The 23,237-nt window shown below is 35.9% G+C and overlaps 1 protein-coding gene across 1 annotated transcript in view; it reads left to right on the top strand.

Moving 5' to 3' along the window:
- Positions 1 to 23,237, top strand: part of LOC125226381 (glutamine synthetase 2 cytoplasmic-like) — a 31,306-nt gene that overhangs the window by 1,614 nt on the left and 6,455 nt on the right. The window contains exons 2-7 of the mRNA XM_048130353.1: positions 2,129 to 2,302; positions 4,376 to 4,537; positions 5,792 to 6,005; positions 9,114 to 9,186; positions 11,496 to 11,680; positions 18,465 to 18,604. Coding sequence (XP_047986310.1) covers positions 2,137 to 2,302; positions 4,376 to 4,537; positions 5,792 to 6,005; positions 9,114 to 9,186; positions 11,496 to 11,680; positions 18,465 to 18,604 — 940 coding nt within the window. The 5' untranslated portion in view covers positions 2,129 to 2,136. The remainder of the gene's footprint in view (positions 1 to 2,128; positions 2,303 to 4,375; positions 4,538 to 5,791; positions 6,006 to 9,113; positions 9,187 to 11,495; positions 11,681 to 18,464; positions 18,605 to 23,237) is intronic.

Raw genomic sequence — 23,237 nt, 5'->3', positions numbered from 1 at the left:
TACGTGAAAATGGTCTAAGGAGACCATCCATACATTTCAAATTGATGAAAAATTGCATTTACAGATTTTGGAAAAAACATAGGTACAGGGTGCGAAAAAAGGGCATTTTTGACGCCAATTGATCCCATTCCTATCCAGGATCAAAAGCTTGTATAGGACCAAAAAAAATTCCGGCTAGAAAAGTCACAAATTGCGAAAAACTTTTCCCATACATTTTTTTTTTTTCGTATGGTGTTTTTTGATGCCAATCGATTCCATTCCTATTCAGTATCAAAACTTGCTTAGGGGTCAACTCACGGCAATGCACTAAAAACCCACAAATCAATGGCTACATTTTACTAATATGGGGAAAATATCGAAAAAGTTTTCTTCAATTTATGTCTCTTTAGTACATTACCGCAAGTTGAGCCTAAAGAAACTATAGATACTAAATAGGAATGGAATCGATTGGCATCATAAAAACACCATCTGGAAAAAAAATTTTTTCGTACAAATTGTATAAGAAAAGTTTTTCGCGATTTGTGACTTTTCTAGCCGGAAACTTTTTTTTGGTCCCATACAAGCTTTTGATCCTTGATAGGAATGGGATCGATTGGCGTCAAAAACAAAAGTTTGTCAAAAATGCCCTTTTTCTCGCACCCTGTATGTTTTTTCCAAAATCTGTAAATGCCATTTTTCATCAATTTGAAATCGATGGATGGTCCCCTTAGACCATTTTCACGTAGGACTACGGCATCTCATAGCTGCCCTTACTGACCCGCTATCAAAATACACCCTGTATAATAGAGAAGAATTGCCTTATTTATTCCCAATTTATAACTTTTAGGTTTTTATGAGTCACAAACCTAATGAAAAGTTAATATTCTCAGACTTTCACTTAACTTTTACTTATTTTATTTTGTGAGTTGAATTTTACTGCTATTTTCACGCTGGACTGAAGGAAAATTTATAATGTGGCTTTTGACCGATCCTTTGTACTTGTTGGGCCCACTTGCACCAATCACTTAACTCAGGGTTAGTGGGCTGTCATCTGTCAAATTCCATATAAAAGTGGTTGGTTTTATAAAATAAAGTATTCACATGTCAACTTGATAAGTAAAAATATAATCTGTTCTACCTAGTATATTTTGGTAATATTTAATATTGCTGCATTGCCGGTAGAACGTTGGTATTTATTTGAACGTATGCGATCATAAAACAGACATAACGCTCCCAATAAATTCCGGAAGACCCTAATTTGTCAATATCTAATGTTCATGATGAACGTAAATGCACGGTGTGCCACGAGTGTATCGTATAATTTTAACAGCGTATTTCTGATAACATTAAAATCAACAACTCAGTGTTATTTATTTGTACAAAATGCTTTGATAGCGATATCGACATTATTTAACTTCCCAAAAATACAAAATTTATTTTAGATGTCAGTTTTATGAATAACATTTACTTTGAAGGTTAAAATAGATAAAAAAATACTAAAATATAAATACTGTAAGAGATTTCGAAAAAAATTGTCTGGCGAAATTTGATTCAAGTCTTTTTCTTCTTATGGCCTCAGAAACACGTGTTTAAAATCTCTCGGGTCCCTCATATTACACTGTGTAGGTACATAATATCATTAATATCGGTTTTATCATCTAACAAGTTTCTCTCTTAGCGGCATTATATGCCTGAAATAAGTCTCGCATTTTGAACACTTAATTTATCTTACCACCTATTGATTTTTTATACCACGTCGGTGCTAAACAGGTACACGGCCCGCCTGATGGAAAGCGGTCACCGTAACCTATGGACGCCTGCAACTCAAGGGACACTTGTTTTACACTCCTTCTTGGAAGAACCATACTGTAGTTCAACGTAAATACCTCTGCAGGGAGCTCATTCCGCAGCCGGAGCGCCCGCGGGAGGAAATTCCTCTGAAACCGCACGGTGTGCGATCATTTAGGTTGCAAGGTGTGTGGATGAGCGGTGCGATGATGAAAAGTGGACGTTGGCATCATGTCAAACAGTTCCTCAGACCACAACCCATTGTACAGACGATAGAACACACATACTTAAGCAGGATTGATTCACAAGTTTATTTCAACTTTTTATTGTGGATGCCTAATGAGGTTGTAAATATTTCCAGCTGGCAAGATGAATGCGGTTCCAATAGCGGTGAATAAAGCAGCAATGCGAAAGTATGAAGACTTGGAAATCCCCTGTGAAAGTATCCTGGCTTCGTATGTTTGGGTAGATAGCAGCGGCATTGACCTTCGATCCAAAGACAGAACCTTTGACTACGTTCCCAAAAAACCAAAAGGTGAGATCACATGAAAAAATATTTTAGGTGGGTTGGGGGTTACTCACGTAAAATTAAACCAAAATAACGCTCGACATATTTTTAATTAAAACAAAAATTGAAAAATTCACACCTACGGCAGGACTTTCGGTTCTCCATTTTACGTCCTTCTCATAATATAGATTGATATAGGTTTCTACTAATTAATTGTTTTAACTGATTTTAGCCAAAGTAACTCTATAGTATGTTGATAGTTTAGGTGCGGTCCAGTAAGAAAGCACACTGAATGATCAGGGGCCCGTTTCTCGAAAGGTACAAGCCTTGTATTACAAGTGTGTTTCCATGACAACCCATACGATTTGACAGTTCGCGCACTTGTAATACAAGGCTTGTAGGTACTTTTCGAGAAACGGGCCCCAGATGTCGATACTGCAGGTCATCGTCAATGATCCGTACCTGAAACAGTTTATACAATAACCTCAAAGTGGCGCAACCTGATGTAATAAAATAACTTAGCCTCCACAACAGTGATGCGCAATATTGCCCGAGCAGCCGAATTATCTTTTGTGAACGAAACATTCTTAAGTCATAATCATAACATAACTGTAGGTATAACAATAATTTTACCAGCTTTTAATTTTATAAGCCCTAACATAAAAAAACCCTAACATAAAGTTCTGTGCTTTTTTTTAAATGTAATCTTGTTATATTGGTGAACAATAAAAAATATTTGTATTGTATTGTATTGTATTGTATAAAGGAAAAAGACGTCAAATCCATGACAACGCTTGGTTTAGGGCACCAGCAAGGAAGCGTTCCAAGCGTTATCAGCACGATACCTGTTCGCCACGGGCACACTACACCTGCCAGAGTTGTGGTCGTGTTTGCTGCTCCCGTATCGGCTTAGGTACAATCACCCAATTGGAACCCTAGGCCACTCTACAACCATGTCAAAATGATAAGCAGTAAGAGATTTCTTACAATCTGATTTATAACGTCACTATGACATAGTTCTACAGTGGACTAGGGTTCCAATTGGTTGACTGTACACAGCCACGAAAAACGTTGTCGTCCCACGTGGCACTGATTGAATAGTCTGTTATAGACTTGAGGGCCAATGATGATGATGATGATGAACATAAAGTAACAGAATTGACGTCCTCAAATTAAGGTTAATGTTAGTATCGCAATTTACTCGATCCTACACAAGCCTACATGCCCCTGCCTATTCCCTCTTATCAGTTCTATCAATCTTATTGACCAATAACCACCAATATACCTCGGTTCATATCTATTGTGTTCAGTGTTGTTCACCCATTTTTATTAAAGCCAAAGTTATCATAAACAACTATAAAGATTAACTTATCTGCGCTGTCCAGGCTTGTAGGAAGAGAGTCAAACAGTGAGGGTTTTTAACCTACTTCTTTACCCCGAACGAGAAGGTTATTCGAGTTCGTGTTTATTGGATTTGGTAAACGTAAGTTACAACTTCTAAAGCTACGCTATCATGACAAATAATATGACGTTAATTGACTTTTTACCGATCACACCAAACCTATAGCTATATAATATTAAAACAAACAACGATCACAAAAAAAAAACAAAAACGTGTACCGTATTAATAGTTCACTGTGTATGACTTATAGACATTAAACTTCGTGAGACATATTAAAACATTTAATGAATCTACGGCTACGACTAGCTGTCACGTGAACTCCTATATGCCTGAAGAGGGGCTCCAAAATTGGCCCTAAACATGTCGCAGCAGTAGCGATATAATAAGGTGAGTACAACCGTAGATTCATTAAATATGTATATAACTTTAACGAGGGTTGACCTGGAAAATTCCCGGAAAAAGAGGGCAAGGTCGCCCAGAGTGGAGAAAGCACAGTGGAAAAAGAGGCGGCATCAGTTGGCCTCGGCTGGGCGGAGCTGGAGGAGGCCGCGCTGGACCGCTAACAATGGAAATCCCTTCTGAAAGCCCTATGTCCCTGATGAGGGATAACAGGATATCATCTTCATCATCATCATGACTTCATGAGTTTTGCTTCTCACCTAACAAAATATAATTTAAAAATATCAATTATTTCCCAGACTTACCAATCTGGTACTACGACGGCAGCAACACCGGCCAGGCGTCTCCCGACAACTGCGACACGTACATCTTCCCGCAGAGAATCTACCACGACCCGTTCCGCCGCGGCAGCCACATCATGGTGCTGGCGGACACTTACCAGCACGATTACCAGCCCACACGTTAGTAAACATTTATTTTCACTACACCAACTGTTAAAGGCTTACTTGGCGAAAACAGATAGCAAAATTTCATTTTATCCACAAGAGTACAAAGTAACAGTTTCGTTTTCTTTCAACCCCTTATTTGCCAAGAGTGGCACTGAAACCTGAGTAGTTTCATGTGCTCTGCCTACCCCTTCATGGGACACAGGCGTGATTGTATGTATGTATGTAGTACAAAGTAATTTCATATAAATTTTAACTTGATTTTTTAAGAAGCTACGGCTACTTGTTACCAATTTTGAATACGATACCTTTTTTTGCGCCATAATCATGCATAAGGCCGTTTTTGGAATTTTTTGATGGGCTCTAGCGTCTTTAAAAATAAGAATATCAAAAAAATCAAAACGATCCGACACAGAGAAAAATAATAATAATCTGTGTTGAAAAAAATCATTGCTTCAATCTTCAAAAACCAGGGAGGAAATAGTTGAGAGCGTTTGTATGGAGAATCGACCCCTCCTCTATCGTCTTAAGCTAACTGGTAGAATTTTATTTACCTATAAATGGTGATTTTGAATCATAAACATTGGATAAATTGATGAATTTAATTTAGTTTTATGTTTTATAGTCAGTATTTTGTTCGTGTCGGTGTGGTGGAAAATTTTGTGTTTCACTCGGTGGCAAAGTTTGTTTAACCTTCGTGTCTTGAAACCGTCGCAACGCTTAAATTACACTTTTAAATATTGGAATCTTTCGCTTGCTCAAATAACTATTAATCCACAACCCGTCTAAACTATTTAATGGTAAAGGCTCTCTCGATTCTTCGTGAACTGATCAGAAAATTGCATTTAATCCACAAGAGTGCAAAGTATAGGTTCAGTTAATGTATGGGTGAATCACTTTTTTCTTGCTTGTTATTGCCATGGTTACGGTCCCCTGGGTCACCCTGGTTTTATGCAAAATTATGCTACTTTAATTATGCAAACATGCAAGTAGTCCCTGTTTGTAGATGGCCCATTAAGAAAGGGATGTATTAACAACAGAAAAATGCTTGTTTGCATAGTTTAAATAGCATAATTTTGCATAAAACTAGGGTGACCCAGGGGACCGTAACCATGGCAATAACAAGCAAGAAAAAGGTGATTCACCCGTATAGTACATAGAATCGCGTCCAGTGGCATCAGAACTGGAGTAAATATATATACATGGATATTATACATAATAAATAAAATTGTGTCGCAGCAGGATTTTAACAGAGCTTCTTATATGCAGCATCGAACCGTCGTAAAGCGTGCTTGTTGTCATGCGAGAAGACCGACGTTGAAGAGCCTTGGTTCGGTTTCAACCAGGAGTTCTTCCTCACGACCACAGACAACCGGCCACTGGGCTGGCCGCCTGGGGGCTTCCCGTCCCCGCCCGGCCCGTACTACTGCGCTATAGGCGCCAATAAAATCGTGGCTAGAGACCTCATGGAAGCATTTTACAGGTACCTACTTAAATATTCCTTGCTAAGCGGGTCCACACAGACCAAGCAGCATTGCGAGATAATTTCCTCGCACGTGTCTTGGGTAAAATAGCCGCGCGGCGTGATTGCCTTGGCCCTGAAAGTATTGCCTTAATTGCGACGCTGTTCAGTCTGTGTGGACACGCCTATCAATTCATTTCGCCCTAAAGTCAAAAGCACGTGGCATCATAAATATTTAATGTATTCAAAAAATTAGAACGGGTAGCATCGTAATCGGGTGGCCTAGTTATTAAGGCGTGAGTCATAATAAATCTTGTCGCTGCTAAATTTCTTTGGTACCCGAGTACAATGTGTTATTTCAGCCACTGAAAACCTTAGACTCCTTACGATGTATACAGATCGATCATATCACAGAATATAAAACATATTAATCATGTAATACTCGATTTTACATGTAATACCTACTCACGTAAAATTGTTGAAGATCGCTCGACATGTTTCGCTCCGTAACGAGGAGCATTTTCATTGAGCACGCGCGATGCCGACGGTATCCTGACGCATAAGATTCTCCGTTTACTATGGCATTACATAATTTTTGGTGGTTGTTTACAATTTAAAGTGAACGTTTGAGTAAAACCGCTATATGCTGGTACAGTCATCGGCATAAATATGTGATGATTTCTATACCTTGTCACATTAACGTCTTGTTTGAAATGTCATGCGAAATTGTCAAACAAGTTAAAGCGACAAGGTACAGAAATCATCACTTATTTATGCCGGTGACTGTATTGTATATTTTAGGTTATATGATGTAACACGTTTTACATTCCGAGCCATCGCTCTATAATAATTACGAGCATCGATCTTAATAAGACAGCATAAATACTATTTTTTACGATTTACGAGCATAAATATTATTCTTTTGAATATTGGTGACTAAAATACACACGTGACTAAAATATTATTATAAATAAAGCCTATCCTCTGGTTTGACAGTTCCATAGGTTTTCGACCAAATTGTAACCTAAATTGCAACCCCAAGTAAATGTAACTATGAAATCTTGCTCGTTATGCGCGCAATATCTAAGTTATGGCTCAAAGACAAACTGTAATAATTCATGATGGCTAAACTTCGTCACAGAACTTAAGATTGCCTAAAGTTAGTAGCCTAATTGTCAAATGAAATGAAACATTTCACTGAATGTACCTATAGAATATTGAAATATTTATCTCTATCGCTCTTGCGTATTGGCGCAACAGAGCCAGACTACAGCTGCGGCGTTTCGGTGGCGTTTCGCGTCGCAGATATGCCATTCGGCTACGGGGCCTGGCATGAGTGCTCGCGGCGGGTAGACTTGACTAGACATGTCGCCAATGACGATAATATTAACGTGGGTAATATGTCTCACGAAAGTATAACGTTTACGAATGGCACAAACGCTAACGAAACGCTCATGAAACGAAACACTCTTAGATCTATCTCTATCGCTCTTGCGTATTAGCGTGACAAAGCAAGACTACCTTTCGCGGCGTTTCGTTTTCGTTTCGCGTCGGAGAAATGCCATTCGGCTACGGGGCCTGATATTGTCTTCGGTTACCGCGATAGTTGCTCATGAAATAAAACTATATGGAAACGGATTCTCCAGATATACTCCGTTTCCATTTATTTCAATTACAATTACGTATGGCTATTTGGTGTAAAAATAATTGATGTTTCAAGACCAGCAATTACAAGTGCACGCGAAGTCCATTACACGTGTCATTTGAGCTGAATTGCTCCCGCTATACACATTTGCGTTGCCATTTAACTGAAAGTCGCTGGCGCAGCACAAAGTTTTGTCTGAACTTTCTAAGAAAGGCTATTATTAACAATTATCAAGCAAATGTTCTGGTGTTTCATAATTGCACTTTTTACTGTAGCATTGTGTAGGTAAAAATATAGACACAAACCATGTATAACTGTTTGTGTGTTTAATTTTGAATATTTCACACATTTTCATAACAAAAAGAGAGACTACACGTTAAAAATTGGCTGACCTTGTACAGAACCAAACACTTTATGATATACGTACAAAAGAATAAAACCGGTCATTAATCTGTCAGCCATGTATTTTGACTAATGAGTAGAGTTTGTGAATTCAGGACTTGTAAAGTTAGATGTTTGGCTCTACATGGGTTTTGGTAACGATAGGTCAGCGTTATTGTCTTGACTTGGCAACATTTTAATTATTAATTTTACTGTCCTACACCTAAGTATACCTATAAAACCTTTTAGACTTAGGTATACATATATATTAACTTAGTTACTTGAAATATTTTAACATGCGATCCATTACAGGCCTTGGGTAATCTTGGGTACCAACTTAAAAGACCCTTTTTAGTGTTTAAAACAAACGACAACTCGTGTAATAAACGATTAGGTCTGTGGCATGCTCTTGACAGGCCGCGTTGGCCCAGAATTAATAACCTAGGCTCGAACTGTGCCATCATTATTAACGAGCCTCGATGCATGTTTTCGTCTACTCGTCATATTTAGCTTTCTACTTTTTTAATACAAATACTTATTAATAACATAGTCATATGAGTATGAGAACACATACTGTAACATAATATATTCCGAAGCCCGAATTCCAGTGATATGCAATTGCTTGGCTGAGCGCACTGAATATTGACATTTAGTTTAAGACAAAAAAATCGTGAGTTCAAACCTCATCGCCATCCTGTAGTCCTAAAAATTCTGTACAGGAAAAAAATACAAAAAGATAGTCATACAGGGTGGTCTTTTTTGAGACCAGTGCCCTATTATAAAGGGTTAAATTGTAATTATATTTTAATGTGTATTCTCTGACATTCAAATAAATGCCTGTTTTTTTTTTGTATGCCATACGATTAAATCAATGAAGTGACATGCAATAAAATAAAAAAAAATACATTCAGAACGGCTGAGGATGTAAACATAATTATATTTTCTCAGTTTCAGCAATGAAAGTCTCATGCTATTTTATTAAATACTATTCCTAAATATTACTGGTTTGTTTGATGTATAAAACAAAATATTTATGTTATAACAAGATGAACTCCAATGTATCGGGGCTAGTATTACTTTAAATAATATGTTACTCTCGACAGATGTTGCCTCTACGCTGGCGTCAGTTTGAACGGTATCAATCCCGGCACAACTCCATCTCAGTGGAATTTCCAGGTATGAATATAATTTGTATCCACTGACTTAAATTTTTCGAGGTTTACTCGTTATTTAGACTAAGTACCAGTTCGACAAACTCGCGCAGCTAGCTATGTTAATGTAAATTTACCCAGTTTTCTCCGCGACCACGAAGACAACGCCGTCCTATAAAAGAGTAGAAATAAAAAAGTGGCAACATCGTAGTGTCACCCCGTTTTATCACACATATTGATTTGAAAGGGACGACTGTAATGTTGCCATTTCTTAATTTCTACTCTTTTTAGTCAGACTGTAACATGTTCACAAACATAGTAAGATCCCATACAAAATGTTTTCCTGGTGCCATTTCTCAAAAGTCTCTCGTCGAACTAACTGTCCATGAACGCGTTAAAATCTTAATTTTACGCGATTCGGTCCCGTAGAAGTGACAGTGAGTAATAACATTTTTATTCCCTGCGATTATTGTGCAGGCAAAATGGAGCCCAGCCATTACGCGCTTGTTGGCGGCCAGAAAAGAAAATAGCTCCGCGTGTTTAAGAACGCCGAAGAAGTGTAATCTTGACAAATTGTGTGCTTGTTTGTTAAGGCAACAAGGAAATGTCACGCAAATATGCTGTGATAAAGAAGTACAAAAACCACATTATGTTGATAATAGGACAGTGGTGTTTTGGTTATTTATGACACTATGCACTAGTGCGGAAAAGAGAAAATTCGGAACAGGTGGTGATAAATTAAAATACGTCCGCAGGGAGAGAGGAATCGTTAGAATGCCCTGGTTTAGTGAATTTTTTAAATCAGGTTGCTGAATTCCGCAATCTGGCCGAATCCATCACTTAAGGAGCAACAAGATCCGGTCACTTAGATTTCTGAATTCGTTGTGAAATGGACGTTATATTGTTACACTTTTTATTAGATATTACTGTTAAGTTTTATTTTATTGTTAAAAACATCAAAAGCCAGAAAAATCTGTCATGTAATTAACTTATTATCACATGCCTATAAAATCGAATCGGAGAGATTATTAAACGATGTAGTCGCGATTTTCTAGTTTTATATCCTCTCGAACTGCATGAGTTTTAAAACTTTAAATGAGGAGTGACTTTTTAAAATGACTTATTTCTATAAATCAACAGAGGTTATTTTTATGTCTTCCTAGAGAAATAACCCTTGTTGATTAATAGAAATAAGTCCTTTTGAAAAGTCACTCCTACTCAAATGTAACTCCGTTTCTACGAAACCCATCCCAATCACACAATGATGTCAGAGACAAGCTGCGTTCCTGTTTTATCCATACTAATTTTATAAATGGGAAAGTGTGTGTCTGTTTGTTTGTCCGTCTTTCACGGCAAAACGGAGCGACGAATTGACGTGATTTTTTAAGTGGAGATAGTTAAAGGGATGGATAGTGACATAGGCTACTTTTTGTCTCTTTCTAACGCAAACGAAACCGCGGGCAAAAGCTAGTAGGGTTATAAAGCAATCACATCACATATATTTGTAGAATTTTTTTTCGTCCAGAGATCAGCTTTATGTATTTAATTGAATTTATAACTGGAGTGTGGCTTAGCGATAAGAGCGTACGGCTTTCAATCCGAAGTACCAATTAGCTTTCTAGAACTGAAATGTACAAAAGGGTACTTTTAATTTGCCAGTCGCTTTTCGGTGAAGGATAACATCGTGAGGTAATATTATAAATAAATAAATATTATAGGACGTTTGTTACACAGATTGACTGAGTCCCACGGTAAGCTCAAGAAGGAATGAAGGAATTAAGGAGGATTGTAGGAATTACAGTTAGCTGAAGAGTGGGAAGGTCAGCTGGCAGCAGCTGATGCTTTATAAAAAATAGTGTCTTCACCAAATCCTAGGTTTAAAACCAAATCGGACATAATGCATAGTTGCAGAAAAAGTAAAACATTCGTAGTGTAAGAGAGACGGCTTATTGGTGAAGGGCATCCATATATTTAAAACACTCTTTATATCAATATCTTTTTATTTCAAGGGAGTTAAATCACAAACAATTATTCCCAAGCGCTGCTTCTATTCGAATGGCCCGTCAAGTGTTCGTTCTCCTTGACGTTTATCTATTATTATAAATTCAAATCGGGGACTGCCAGTCACCGAATATCAAAAATATCAAAATTCTGTAAAAGGTTTCATTCCGTATATATTATGAAACCTCTTACAGTAGCGAGTGACTGATATATGGGTACAGTTGTGGTCTGGGCGATGGGCTGGCAACCTGTCACTGTGTTACAAACAATTTGAGGTTTTGAATCCAGGAAACACCAACCCCTATTATTATTATTTGTATTATCTTACTACAGGTTGGGCCAAGTCCTGGCATCAGATCGGCGGACGACCTGTGGATGGCGCGGTACATTTTGGCGCGGCTCGCCGAGGAGTACAGCACGGTGGCTTGTTTCGACCCGCAGCCTATACCCGACTGGCCTGGCAACGGCACCTTCTGTTACTTCTCCACCAAGGATATGCGGGAAGAGGACGGTATACTGTAAGTATATGATATGTGTCGCTTAACTTCAAACTTGGGTCCAAATCCATTCTGCTTTAAGGTTGATTATGTATAAAAATATAAATAATCAACCTTTTAGCGGAATGGATTTACCCGAGTTTGAATTTATTATTGTTTGGTGATTCACACGCATTAGGGGTAATTTTTTTTTCGTATTTTGGTCGGTTTGGTTCGAAAACATAGAGTTTCATTCATTCCATTTATGCCAGCTCTTTTGAATCGACCATGTAGCCTCAATAATAAATATCTTTTAACAAAACTAACATTTTTTACAATTAAAAGATATTTAATAAGTAAAGCTTACTACTGTGTACAAGATTTTTGAAACGAAAATGAGATGTTTGTTTTTAGTTACATATTTATTTTTATCTTTCATTTCACATGCAATTTAACATTTTCGTTTTCAAAATGAACGGTAATAATCACTTTTTAAACTAATTGAACCGATTCAATGGCGCATGAGAAATAAATATTGATAAAATGAAGATTATGAATGAGATCGTAATATTAATTGACCACAATGTGCAATTGTGCACCTTTGTTTGTAGCAAAGTTAATATTCGCATGCAAGCAAATTAAACAGCCACTATACCTCGTTTCAACTTTTCGTCTGCGGTTTTCATTTTATTTATATGTATAATACAAAGGTATGTAGGTTCATCAACTAATTTATAGTTCACCCCGCATGGAATACTCGCTTACGGCAAAACTAACCAACCCAATCAGCAGTAATATCAACTTGTATTTTTATATACAGCGTGTAAGCGAAATACGGAAATACTTTGATCGATTTTGCTCACCTCATTTAGAATTTATCTAAGTCCTAAAAAGAATTCATTCCATTATTCCATCATTCATGGTGTTATAACCATCAATCACAATTTAGTCCAATTAATTTTGTGTTAGCTAGTGACCCTGTATAGTGTGCTGACGGGTTAAGAATTTCAGTATCCCCTTTTCTTCCATAAGTGTCGTAGAAGTCAGGTGATGCGTGAGATCAGGTTAAAAGAAACAAATTCGAACTTCGGTGTGTTGCTTGCTCGATCCATCATGTTGCTTGCTCGATCGATGTTCGATCGTTTCTTTTGTGAAGATATTTAAATGAACCAAAACATTACAATGGGTTATAAGGTCAGCGTAAAAAGGGAAACTCATCCCGTTTCATTATTGGCCCCTTCTGTGATGCAAATCGAGTGAACCTACGCTGTTCAATTTGCCTGTTAGCGGAGTCTGTTTTTATTTACCTGTACGTACACAAAAGCTTCCTGCGGTTCAGAACACACACGGGTACGTACTTATATGTTTAAGTACTTTCAAATGAACAGTCTGATATGTATATCAGAGAAGATGCATTTCGCTTAAATAAACATAAGGCAACGGCGGCTATCAACGCGGGTATCGAAATCGACGTCCATTTCATAGGCAAACCGATCAATTTCTTAAAAAAAGTTACTCACACAAAGGAAGCTTGTATAGTTGACTAACGCACATATAGGCGCTAGAGTGTGTGAATGTAAGAAGACGCTCGCTGTTTGTCAGTTTTTGCTACGGGGGCGCAAGAAGAGGTTGTGTCATAGTAACGCGTGACGCCACACCTAAGTGAACTCCAATCTCATTTAGTAGTTTACGTAATAATTATGGCAAATAGGTGAATGTTATGCATCTGAAATTATTGTTTATAGTTTTCTACATGACTTCTGAGTACTTTTTACGTATTGTTTAGCCTGGAAATGTGTTTAAAGTGGAAATTAAAAGACAGCGGTGAAAGGTGCCATTTCGTGAGTAGATTCTATTACTGTGGCATACACAGTAATAGTTCAAGTAGTGATATTAGTTCTTTATGCTTTATTTTAAGTATATGTGATCAGTTATGTAATGTCTTACAGTTGTTCCGATATTGTTATTGATGATCTTGGTTGTTTGACGCTGTCAAAGTACTATTTACGTGGTATGGAAAATATTCAACAATTTTAGCGAAAACTTAATTACTGATTTCGTAGTTTCTATGAAAACCGTTAATTTGTCAATTTTTTTAAACATTGAGATAAAGTCTGATGTTTACTTACCAGTTATGTAAATTTGGTTTTAATCCAAGGTTGCAATATTTTATTTTGATTTTGAATGCAAATACATCTGTATGACATTGTTTTTATTGGTCGGAATTAGATTTTATAATACTCCAAATTATGCCTATTACCGATGGTATGATCAGATAACCCTCGGTAATAGAATATATAGGAATCTATTACCGATCCATGCAATATTTGTTTGGGTCAGTAGGTAATAGGTTCCTATAGAAGTATCTATTACCGAGCGACATATTAGTCTTGTATCAACATATGACATTTAGTGTACCATAAGTGGATGGTGATAAGCAATAATGTGTCAACCCACACGCCAACCATTTTGAGAAAATGGCGTCTAAAGATTTTTTCTCATTTTTTTGTGTTTCTCATAAAAAAAATTGTTTTTTATATAGATTGTTGTGTTTTTCAGCTATAATACGTTCAGTAGTAGTGATTATTGTAGCTTAATTTCAAAACAAACTTCAATTTGACGAAATAATGCCCTTTTCTTTTATTGCGAATTGTTCGACGACGTCAAACTTTTTCAAGACTGTGTTATGATACTTAACCCACTTTTGCTAATTGTTTAAAAATATCTATGAGTCTTAAATAAACATGTTAAAGCACATAAATTGTTATTGTAAAATACTCTACCTATGCATATTTTTAACTTTATAAGTGTTAAGTAACATATCAGTCATGGTCACTTATGTTATTAGGTATAAATAATAAAATAATAATAAATATTATAGGACATTCTTACACAGATTGACTGAGACCCACGGTAAGCTCAAGAAGGCTTGTGTTGTGGGTACTTAGGCAACGATATATATAATATATAAATACTTATATACATAGAAAACATCCATGACTCAGGAACAAATATCTGTGCTCATCACACAAATAAATGCCCTTACCGGGATTCGAACCCGGGACCGCGGCGTAGCAGGCAGGGTCACTACCGACTGCGCCAGACCGGTCGTCATGTAGGAATCAATACATTATTTATTAATCAAAACTTTTAATGATTTTTCTACTCCCGAACTGTTATCCGTCATTTACAGGATTGTGCGTATCGAAAAAACTGAAAACGCATTGTTTGGTTCTGTAATCATGGCAACGCATTGCATTAACGATACTGCGTGCGTGCGCGGGAAGGCTTTGGGCAGCTGAGCTGACAGTGCAAACCTTTGCAATACAGGAAACAGTGTGAATTTCGCGAGAATTATTTAAAAAAACTATTAAAAACTAAGTGCATGGTCGTTGTAAAAGTATTGTATGCAATGGTGTTTAACTGACTCCAAAATACTCGTGGAAAGTACGCCACTCATATTTCTTGACCTCCTTTAAACGCCTGTTGAATAAAATACTATAAATTAACTATTAGAGTAATGATCATTTCTAGACACATATTTAAATTATCTGTGCTTTTTCAACAAAAAATCGTTACAAAAATCAAATAATCATCTTTTAAAAAAACAAACTACTTATCTAAAATATACAACAAAATATTTTTTTACGCTAAGAAATAGACTAAGTCATTTAAATTATGAATAACTCATGACTTGTACAAGAACAAAACATAAAATATCTTTAACAAAATAATAAACTACCATTCAGTAAGTATTCAAAAATCAAACAATATTTTTATGCATACATTAATACGTCTTAATGTAATTAGTAATTATAAAAAAATAGTAGCTTATATTAGATTTTTATATAAACACGTATTTGTAAAAAATGTTTGCAAATTATAATAACGAATATGTATATTCATGACTTAAAATGTTCAATTTCGTACTGAATTTACTATTCATGTGCAAAAATATACTAATGGACTAAGTCATAACTTATTCAAACATAAATTAATATGAACAGTTATATTTTACAATATAGTGTCATGGTACTTACACCAAAAACGAACAATTTATGACCCGAATATAATTTAACAATAATGACTTATGTTTTATAACACGGGTCGTAGCATAAAACAACGAATAAAATATCATTTTGCAATAATCATTCAAGTCTCATAGTGGGTAACTATGTCATTTTTTGCGTTTTGCAAGAATGAGTCAAGTGTAAAAAAATCGTTGAGTCAACCCTCATAACACATTATTGTAATTTAAATATGTCTTCTGCCAATTACTATAATAAGTTAAGGTTCTTGACACATTAATGCAAAACAGGCAACACACGATATAGGATTTGTGTTAACCTATTTTTTTACTTTTGGGATAGTAAAAATTTTCAAAATGAAAAGGTCATTTTTGCAAATAGAAGTTTAAAAATCCAGCTATAACATGGCATTAAAATCTCATTTTTTTAGTTTTTGTGGGTTGACACATTATTGCTTATCACCATCCAAGTACAGATTTCTTAGGTAAAATTGAGTCTTATGTGGGTATTCATAAATGAGGATGGTATAGGTATATGTATTTGTCATAATTTGTATATTCAACCCTCGGTATTAAGCTCCGAATTTTGAGATGGGTTTCTATTTACCGATGGCAAAAAAACACTGTCATTCATACCCTCGGAAATGAAAGCTCAATTCGCGTTAATAGACAGCAGCCTGTTCATTACCACGGTAATAGAAAATTTAGGTACCTATGTTGGATTTAATAATTATTTGATGACATATAATAAACTAAAATTATCCAAAATCTCTTCAAAACTAAGAGTTCAATAAATACTCTTCCATAAAAAAATTATTTGTAGTCACTGATGAGCTTTGATACCCTTAATTTTTTGGATTCTTTTGAAATCCTTAACCTTAAATATGAACAGTGTTCGGAATAAAAATTAAAAGGGGATGTAAAAAATTCATACAATTTCGCTTCGCGCATAAGGGGTAAGATATAAATTTGACGTCAATTTGTGATATCTATATTTATATTATATCGTTTTATAGGAATACGATCGATCACGTATGTACGCGCCAGGAGAACTTCCACGAAATTTCAATTAAAAGTTGAAATTAGTTTATTCTTTCAGGAAATTCAATTAAACAAGTCTATTTTAGGTTAAAATGCCCGTTCGTTAAAACATATAATAACGCGAATTATTTAAATTTAAATCACGAAATTGAAATATACATAAATTACTTATTCTATGATACATTTTACGATTGTGTAAACAGAACATTGATTAATGCAGTTTGGAAAAGAGTTCAAACTATTTTACTATGTTGAAATACGGGATGTGAAGGGTCCAGACCAAGGATGATTTATATAGGATTTACTATTTTCATACTAAGAATCGTACCTCGATTTTTTAGCGCCAACTATTAAATACTATCATAACTACATTGATGATGCCTACAATTTTTTTTTAAATGTGTATAAAATAAATGAAAATGCATATAAAAACGCAAAAATATGTGGGAAAAATATGATTTCAGTCACTTCCAGGCTGCGAAACATCACCATCTACTAAAAAGCCCATACATTTCAAGGATTTGCTTTTTTCTATGGACTTTGTCAGTCCCGTATTACATCGTTCTTGATCCCTTTCTATCGCTTTGCAGCAATAGTGATTTCCTGTCGCTCCCTATACTGGAGGGCCGGGCCGTTCTGCCATCATCATATTGATCCCTTGAGTCGTGGTGTTGGGAAGCTGTGTCACGATTTCGATAGCCTTGCCGATCGTACAGTCAACCATTTAGAATCCTAGGCCACTCTAGAACCCTGTCGTATTGACAACATGCTTTATGTGCTATTAGAAGTGAGTTTGACTTTTACCATGAAAGGGTTCTACAGTGGCCTAGGATTTAGATTGGTTGACTGTACCTAAACGTTATTTTAAACGTCAAATTATATTATATATATTATTAATCTAAATATTAAAAAGAAGAAATTTACTGACTGACGTATCAACAGCCAAAACCGCTGGTCCTAGAAATTCCAAATTTGGCACATAGGTTCCTTATAAGGTGCACGACGAGCACTAAGAAAGGATTTTTCAAAATTCACCACCTAAGGGGATGAAGTGGGGGTCCAAAGTTTGTATGGGATAAGATTAAATTAATACGCGGTCGAAACCGCGGGAAAAAGCTAGTGTAATTACAATGTTTTAGTTAACGCATGCAGAGGCTCTAAAAATACGTAATATATCTTGGCCTGACTCTACCAGCTATCAGCAGTAAATATCTACCAAAGAGGATCGAGTGTTATAGAGTTACTGTCAAAGTAAAATGTGTAATCACAGAGCATAGACTGCCATCTCTCGACACAGGCTTTTGAACGTCAGATTTGACAATTTGGCCCATATTCTTAGTTTGATTTGTGTTAAAATGTCAAATATGAATATTAGCGCCATCTAGCCGAGCGTCACCCAAAGGTGTAACGCCATTTAGGCCACGGTACCTTTTTGTCTATGGCTTTGAGGTACGTTTTTTTCTTAGACTTTATTCGTCTATACGGAGTTACATATGTCTTTGATATCTACTGAATAAACCTCTTATAATGAGGATGCACACTGACATTTTATCCCGCCAGGCGGCGCCTGTGCAAGTATCTAGGCATGTCACTGTCATTTATATGTGTAAAAAAAAATATCTTCTCGCTGTCACGTATGGATGAACTAATAAGGTGGCGCCATCTGTCATAACCAAATTTTTTGAGTGTGCCGTAACGAGGCATTTTTTATGTTTTGGTTGACTTCAACCTCATTTGAACCGCGTATCTGTGTTGTAGGGTGATAGAGCGTGCGATCGACAAGTTGTCCCGGCGGCACGGCGTACACATCAACGAGTACGACGCCAACAATGGCGCCGACAACGTCAAGAGGCTCACTGGGAAACTTCAAATCTCTCATATCAAAGACTTTACTGCAGGTAACTAAACTCTTTCCATTAGAGCATACACTGACGACCGGTCTGGCCTAGCGGGTAGTGACCCTGCCTGCTAAGCCGCTGTTCCTGAGTTCCAATCCCAGTAAGGGCATTTATTTGTGTGACGAGCACAAATATTTTTGTTCTTGAGTCATGGATGTTTTCTATGTATATATGTAGTTGTATATTATATATATCGTTGTCTGAGTACCCACAATACAAGCCTTCTTGAGCTTACCGTGAGGTTCAGTTAATCTGTGTAAAAAATGTCCTATAATATTTATTTATTTATTTATACACAGTGTAACATAAGGAAACCGGAAATTTTTAACTACGCAGTTATGAGGACAAAATAAAGATAAAATGTTATATGACTTATAAACTGAAATAGATATCATACACTAAAGGAAAAGCGATCAAGCCCACTAGTGGCCAAAAACAAATCAAAAAACATTTGATAATAGTTATTTGTTATACAAGGGGGCAAAGTTGTATTTTAACGCCGAGTGTGGAATTGAAAAACGAGCAAGTGAAAAGGTTCTATAGTTGAACCACGAGCGAAGCGAGTGGTTCGAGAATAGAATCCTGAACTTGCGAGTTTTTTAAAACACGAGAAGTAAAATACATTTGCACCCGAGTGTAACACAAAACTTTTCCCCTCACTATAGCGAGGAAACTACAACGCAAAAAATGCGTTTTCCCCTCACAAGCTCGGAAATACGTGTTTTGTCCTTTAATACCAGCGGGTAAAAACGCATTTTATCCACTAGTGGGTAAAGTAATTTGACCTTGAATAAAGTCAAATTAAATGCTTTAAAATGGATAAAAGTAGGTGAATCTAGTAATAAAGATGATTTACCACCTGTGGAACTACTGGAAGCAGTGATAAACGCATTTTTTGCGTTGTAGTTTCCTCGCTATAGTGAGGGGAAAAGTTTTGTGTTACACTCGGGTGCAAATGTATTTTACTTCTCGTGTGTTAAAAAACTCGCAAGTTCAGGATTCTATTCTTGAACCACTCGCTTCGCTCGTGGTTCAACTATAGAATCCTTTCACTTGCTCGTTTTTCAATTCCACACTCGGCGTTAAAATACAACTTTGCCCCCTTGTATAACAAATAACTATTATCACTGCTTCCAGTAGTTCCACAGGTGGTAAATCATCTTTATTACTAGATTCACCTACTTTTATCAATTTTAAAGCAGTTAATTTGACTTTATTCAAGGTCAAATTACTTTACCCACTAGTGGATTAAATGCGTTTTTACCCGCTGGTATTAAAGGACAAAACACGTGTTTCCGAGCTAGTGAGGGGAAAAATTATTTTTGATCCCTACATCGATGTTATATGACGTCGAGCAAATTTCGCAAAATATTGTTGTGTAATTTTATTAGGATGTATTTTCAAACAAAAAATAAATGTTATTCGTAAAACTGTTACTTTTTGATATATTACAACGAGGAGTTAGATTATGTCCGATAACGGCATCATCGCCATCAAAACAGCGTTTTGTTCTGAAAAATAATAAGTAATTGTTTTTTTTTTAATGCTTATACACAGATAGAAAATATCTCTTCAACCAAAGAAACCTATTTGAACCAAGAGATATCCAGTTTCCCATATCAGGAAGATTTTAATTACTTGATATAAAACATAAAATGTCTCGATGTTTATTACTTGCACTAACCATTTTATATCTTAACATGATTAGCAAAACAATCTTTTTTTAAAAACTTAATCATTTATTCCAAGAGCGTAAACGTTTTGTTCAGTGATAATTATTACTCAGAAGCAAATCAGCAAGTTCTTAAAAACAAGTATAATATTTCTTGGTTCTAAGTAATAAAATTATTGTATTAAGAGTTATGACGGTTTTCGGTTAAGAGTTATGCATAATTAAAGTAAAAGTTAATGTTTCTTGGGGTGAAACAATTAGTTACTTACACCAAATATATACATTTTTCATTTTAAAAGTTCTGACGGTATTAGATGAAGATTTACATGTTTGAAGTTAGATTTAATGTTTCTTGGGGTGAAACAGTAAGTATCTTAAACCAAATATACTTACTTCTTGGATGTAATTTATCTTATTTCATTTAAAATATATAATTTCTTGAAATGAAATTTTATATTTCTTAGATTGAGTAAATAATGTTTGTAGCGGGGGTGCGCGCGGGGAGAGAAGGGAAAGCCGAAATGACGTGAGAGGTGTGTATTATGTTCAATAACCCGTACGTTACAAGCTTATAACTCAGAACGAAGACGAGTTCCCCAGCCAGTTAGAGAGAGAGAGAGAACTGGAGCGGAAGCACGTTTAGGATAGTCCTCAATAATAGCGCGTAGTTCCCAGAGGGAAGCAGGGGGCTATTATGTCGGAATTTGTATTCCTATGATTCGATACATATCAAGTTCCAACCGGCGAGCCTAACCAAATCGGGAAAAATCTTAACACCGCGATGTACGAATTCTATGGGCTGGGGTCAGCGCCATCTAGCGGGTTTTTTGGTAACTAAGCCGGTGTCGCCGCTCGGCGCGCGAACTAAATCTTGAAGCAAAACTTTATTATTTTTCGATCTAAACGTGTTGATTCTCAAATGGAACTTGTAGGCATTAAATCAAGAATTTGTGATATGAAGCCAAGAATGTAATAAATCTTGACCTAAGTCCGTGTTGATTTTTTATTTAAAACCTGCTCGAATTATGAATGAAGTCTATAAGCATCAAACCAAGAATTATTATAATCAAGCCAAGATTGTTCTAAATCTTGAAGTAAAACCTTGATATTTTTTGATTTGAACTTGTTGATTCTCAAATGGAGCTTGTAGACATTAAATTAAGAATTTGTGACACAAAGCCAAGAACTTAATAAATCTTGACATAAATCTGTGTTTATTTTTGTTTTAAGTTATTCTGGAACTTTGAATGTAGTTGCAAAGCATCAAATCAAGAACTATTAAAATCAAGCCAAGATTGAACTAAATCTTGACGTAAAACCGTGTATTTTTTTTTATTTAAACTTTTATGTCTTGACTGTAGAACGTAAAAGTTAAATTAAGAAATTATGATTTCCTATTAAAAACGCAGAATTCTTGTAGTTAAATTGTGGTGTATCTTCTTTTAACAGGTTTTTATTTTTGATTTGATAAAGGTTACTTGAACCAAAGACGTTTTTTAAGAACTAGCATATTCATACTAAAACGGTGTAATATTTTGTTGCAAATAAATACTTCTTTGATTCAAATCTGTCCTATTTGTACCAAATGTATATAAAGTTACGACTGAACAATTTTGATTCTTCTTTGAAAAAGGAATATCCCTTTAGGTTAAGACCATGTTATTAGATGAAGAATTATATTATTCCTTTTAAATAACAGTGTTTGAGAGAGTTTTCCGTCTTAAATTAAAATATCTTTTCTATCTGTGTAGGTAACTCTGAATGTAGGCGAAATCCAGAAAAGTTTGTATGACATTTTACTCTCCTAATATGAAGAGAAATACGCTGTTATTAATTATTAGGTTTCCTCTTGCTACACCAATGTACCTATAATAGAAAGCGAACAAGCAACCGGCAGACGAGTCACAGTTTTGTGTGATGACATGACTCGCTGGTGGTTCTCATGTATACACATCAGTTACACACATGGAAATAATGCGACTGTATTGCGCAATAGCTCAATAGAAGCGACCACCTCGTCAGCGCGCGCGCGCGTGTGTGTGTGTGTGTGTGTGTGTGTGTGTGTGTGTGTGTGTGTGTGTGTGTGTGTGTGTGTGTGTGTGTGTGTGTGTGTGTGTGTGTGTGTGTGTGTGTGTGTGTGTGTGTGTGTGTGTGTGTGTGTGTGTGTGTGTGTGTGTGTGTGTGTGTTGGTTCAAGAACTTGCAACAAGATTCAATGCAAATCGTTCGGCATGTCCGATCTCCTTCCTTCCTTTAACTGTGCTGTTTCCCTTCACGTGTATTGCAAGAAAAAATCAGGCGTTTCGACAAGTTACCAATCGCCAGACCAAAATCCAGATCGATAAGTTGGGCATATTCTATTGTAAGTACCTTGTTTTTTTTACAAAAAAAAAAACTATTTATATAATTATAATTAAACTGAAATAGTTACAGAAGAACGAAGAGAATAATTTCTTAGAGCACTATTATTACATATCTAAATCGTAGGCTATTAGAACTATGTTTGAAACTAATTAAATTTGTAATGATTTAACATCTCAAAATGAAAATATCGCCAGTATACTAGACCAAGTAAAAATGTAACCCAAAATACATAGAAGTTTATGGTGAGTCCCTCTGACATCACAAATGTTACATTTTCTTACAGAATTTGTCCCCATTTCAATAAAAACCAGAGTTATTTTATCAAACACCAAACACACAATGAAAATTACATTTTCTCAAACATGCAATGAAATATTGTCTTTACGTTCCTTAAAATGGGCTGGGAAGTATCGCTTTTTGGGCGCAACAACTCGAGAGGACTGTAAAGGGATTTCATATTATTTTTTAGGCCTAGGCCTGCAAAGTAACTTTTTTTTATAAAATATTGTCCTTTAGTTTTTTTATTTCATTGTATGTTTGAGAAAAGCACTATACATGCCTCGGCGTGAAAACGGATTCCCGGCCTCGTATCCCTATA

Source organism: Leguminivora glycinivorella, chromosome 5 (genome assembly GCF_023078275.1).
Source record: "Leguminivora glycinivorella isolate SPB_JAAS2020 chromosome 5, LegGlyc_1.1, whole genome shotgun sequence".
NCBI classification, from domain to species: domain Eukaryota; kingdom Metazoa; phylum Arthropoda; class Insecta; order Lepidoptera; family Tortricidae; genus Leguminivora; species Leguminivora glycinivorella.
Note: the sequence above shows the minus strand (reverse complement) of the source record. Positions and strands in the feature narration are given on the sequence as shown.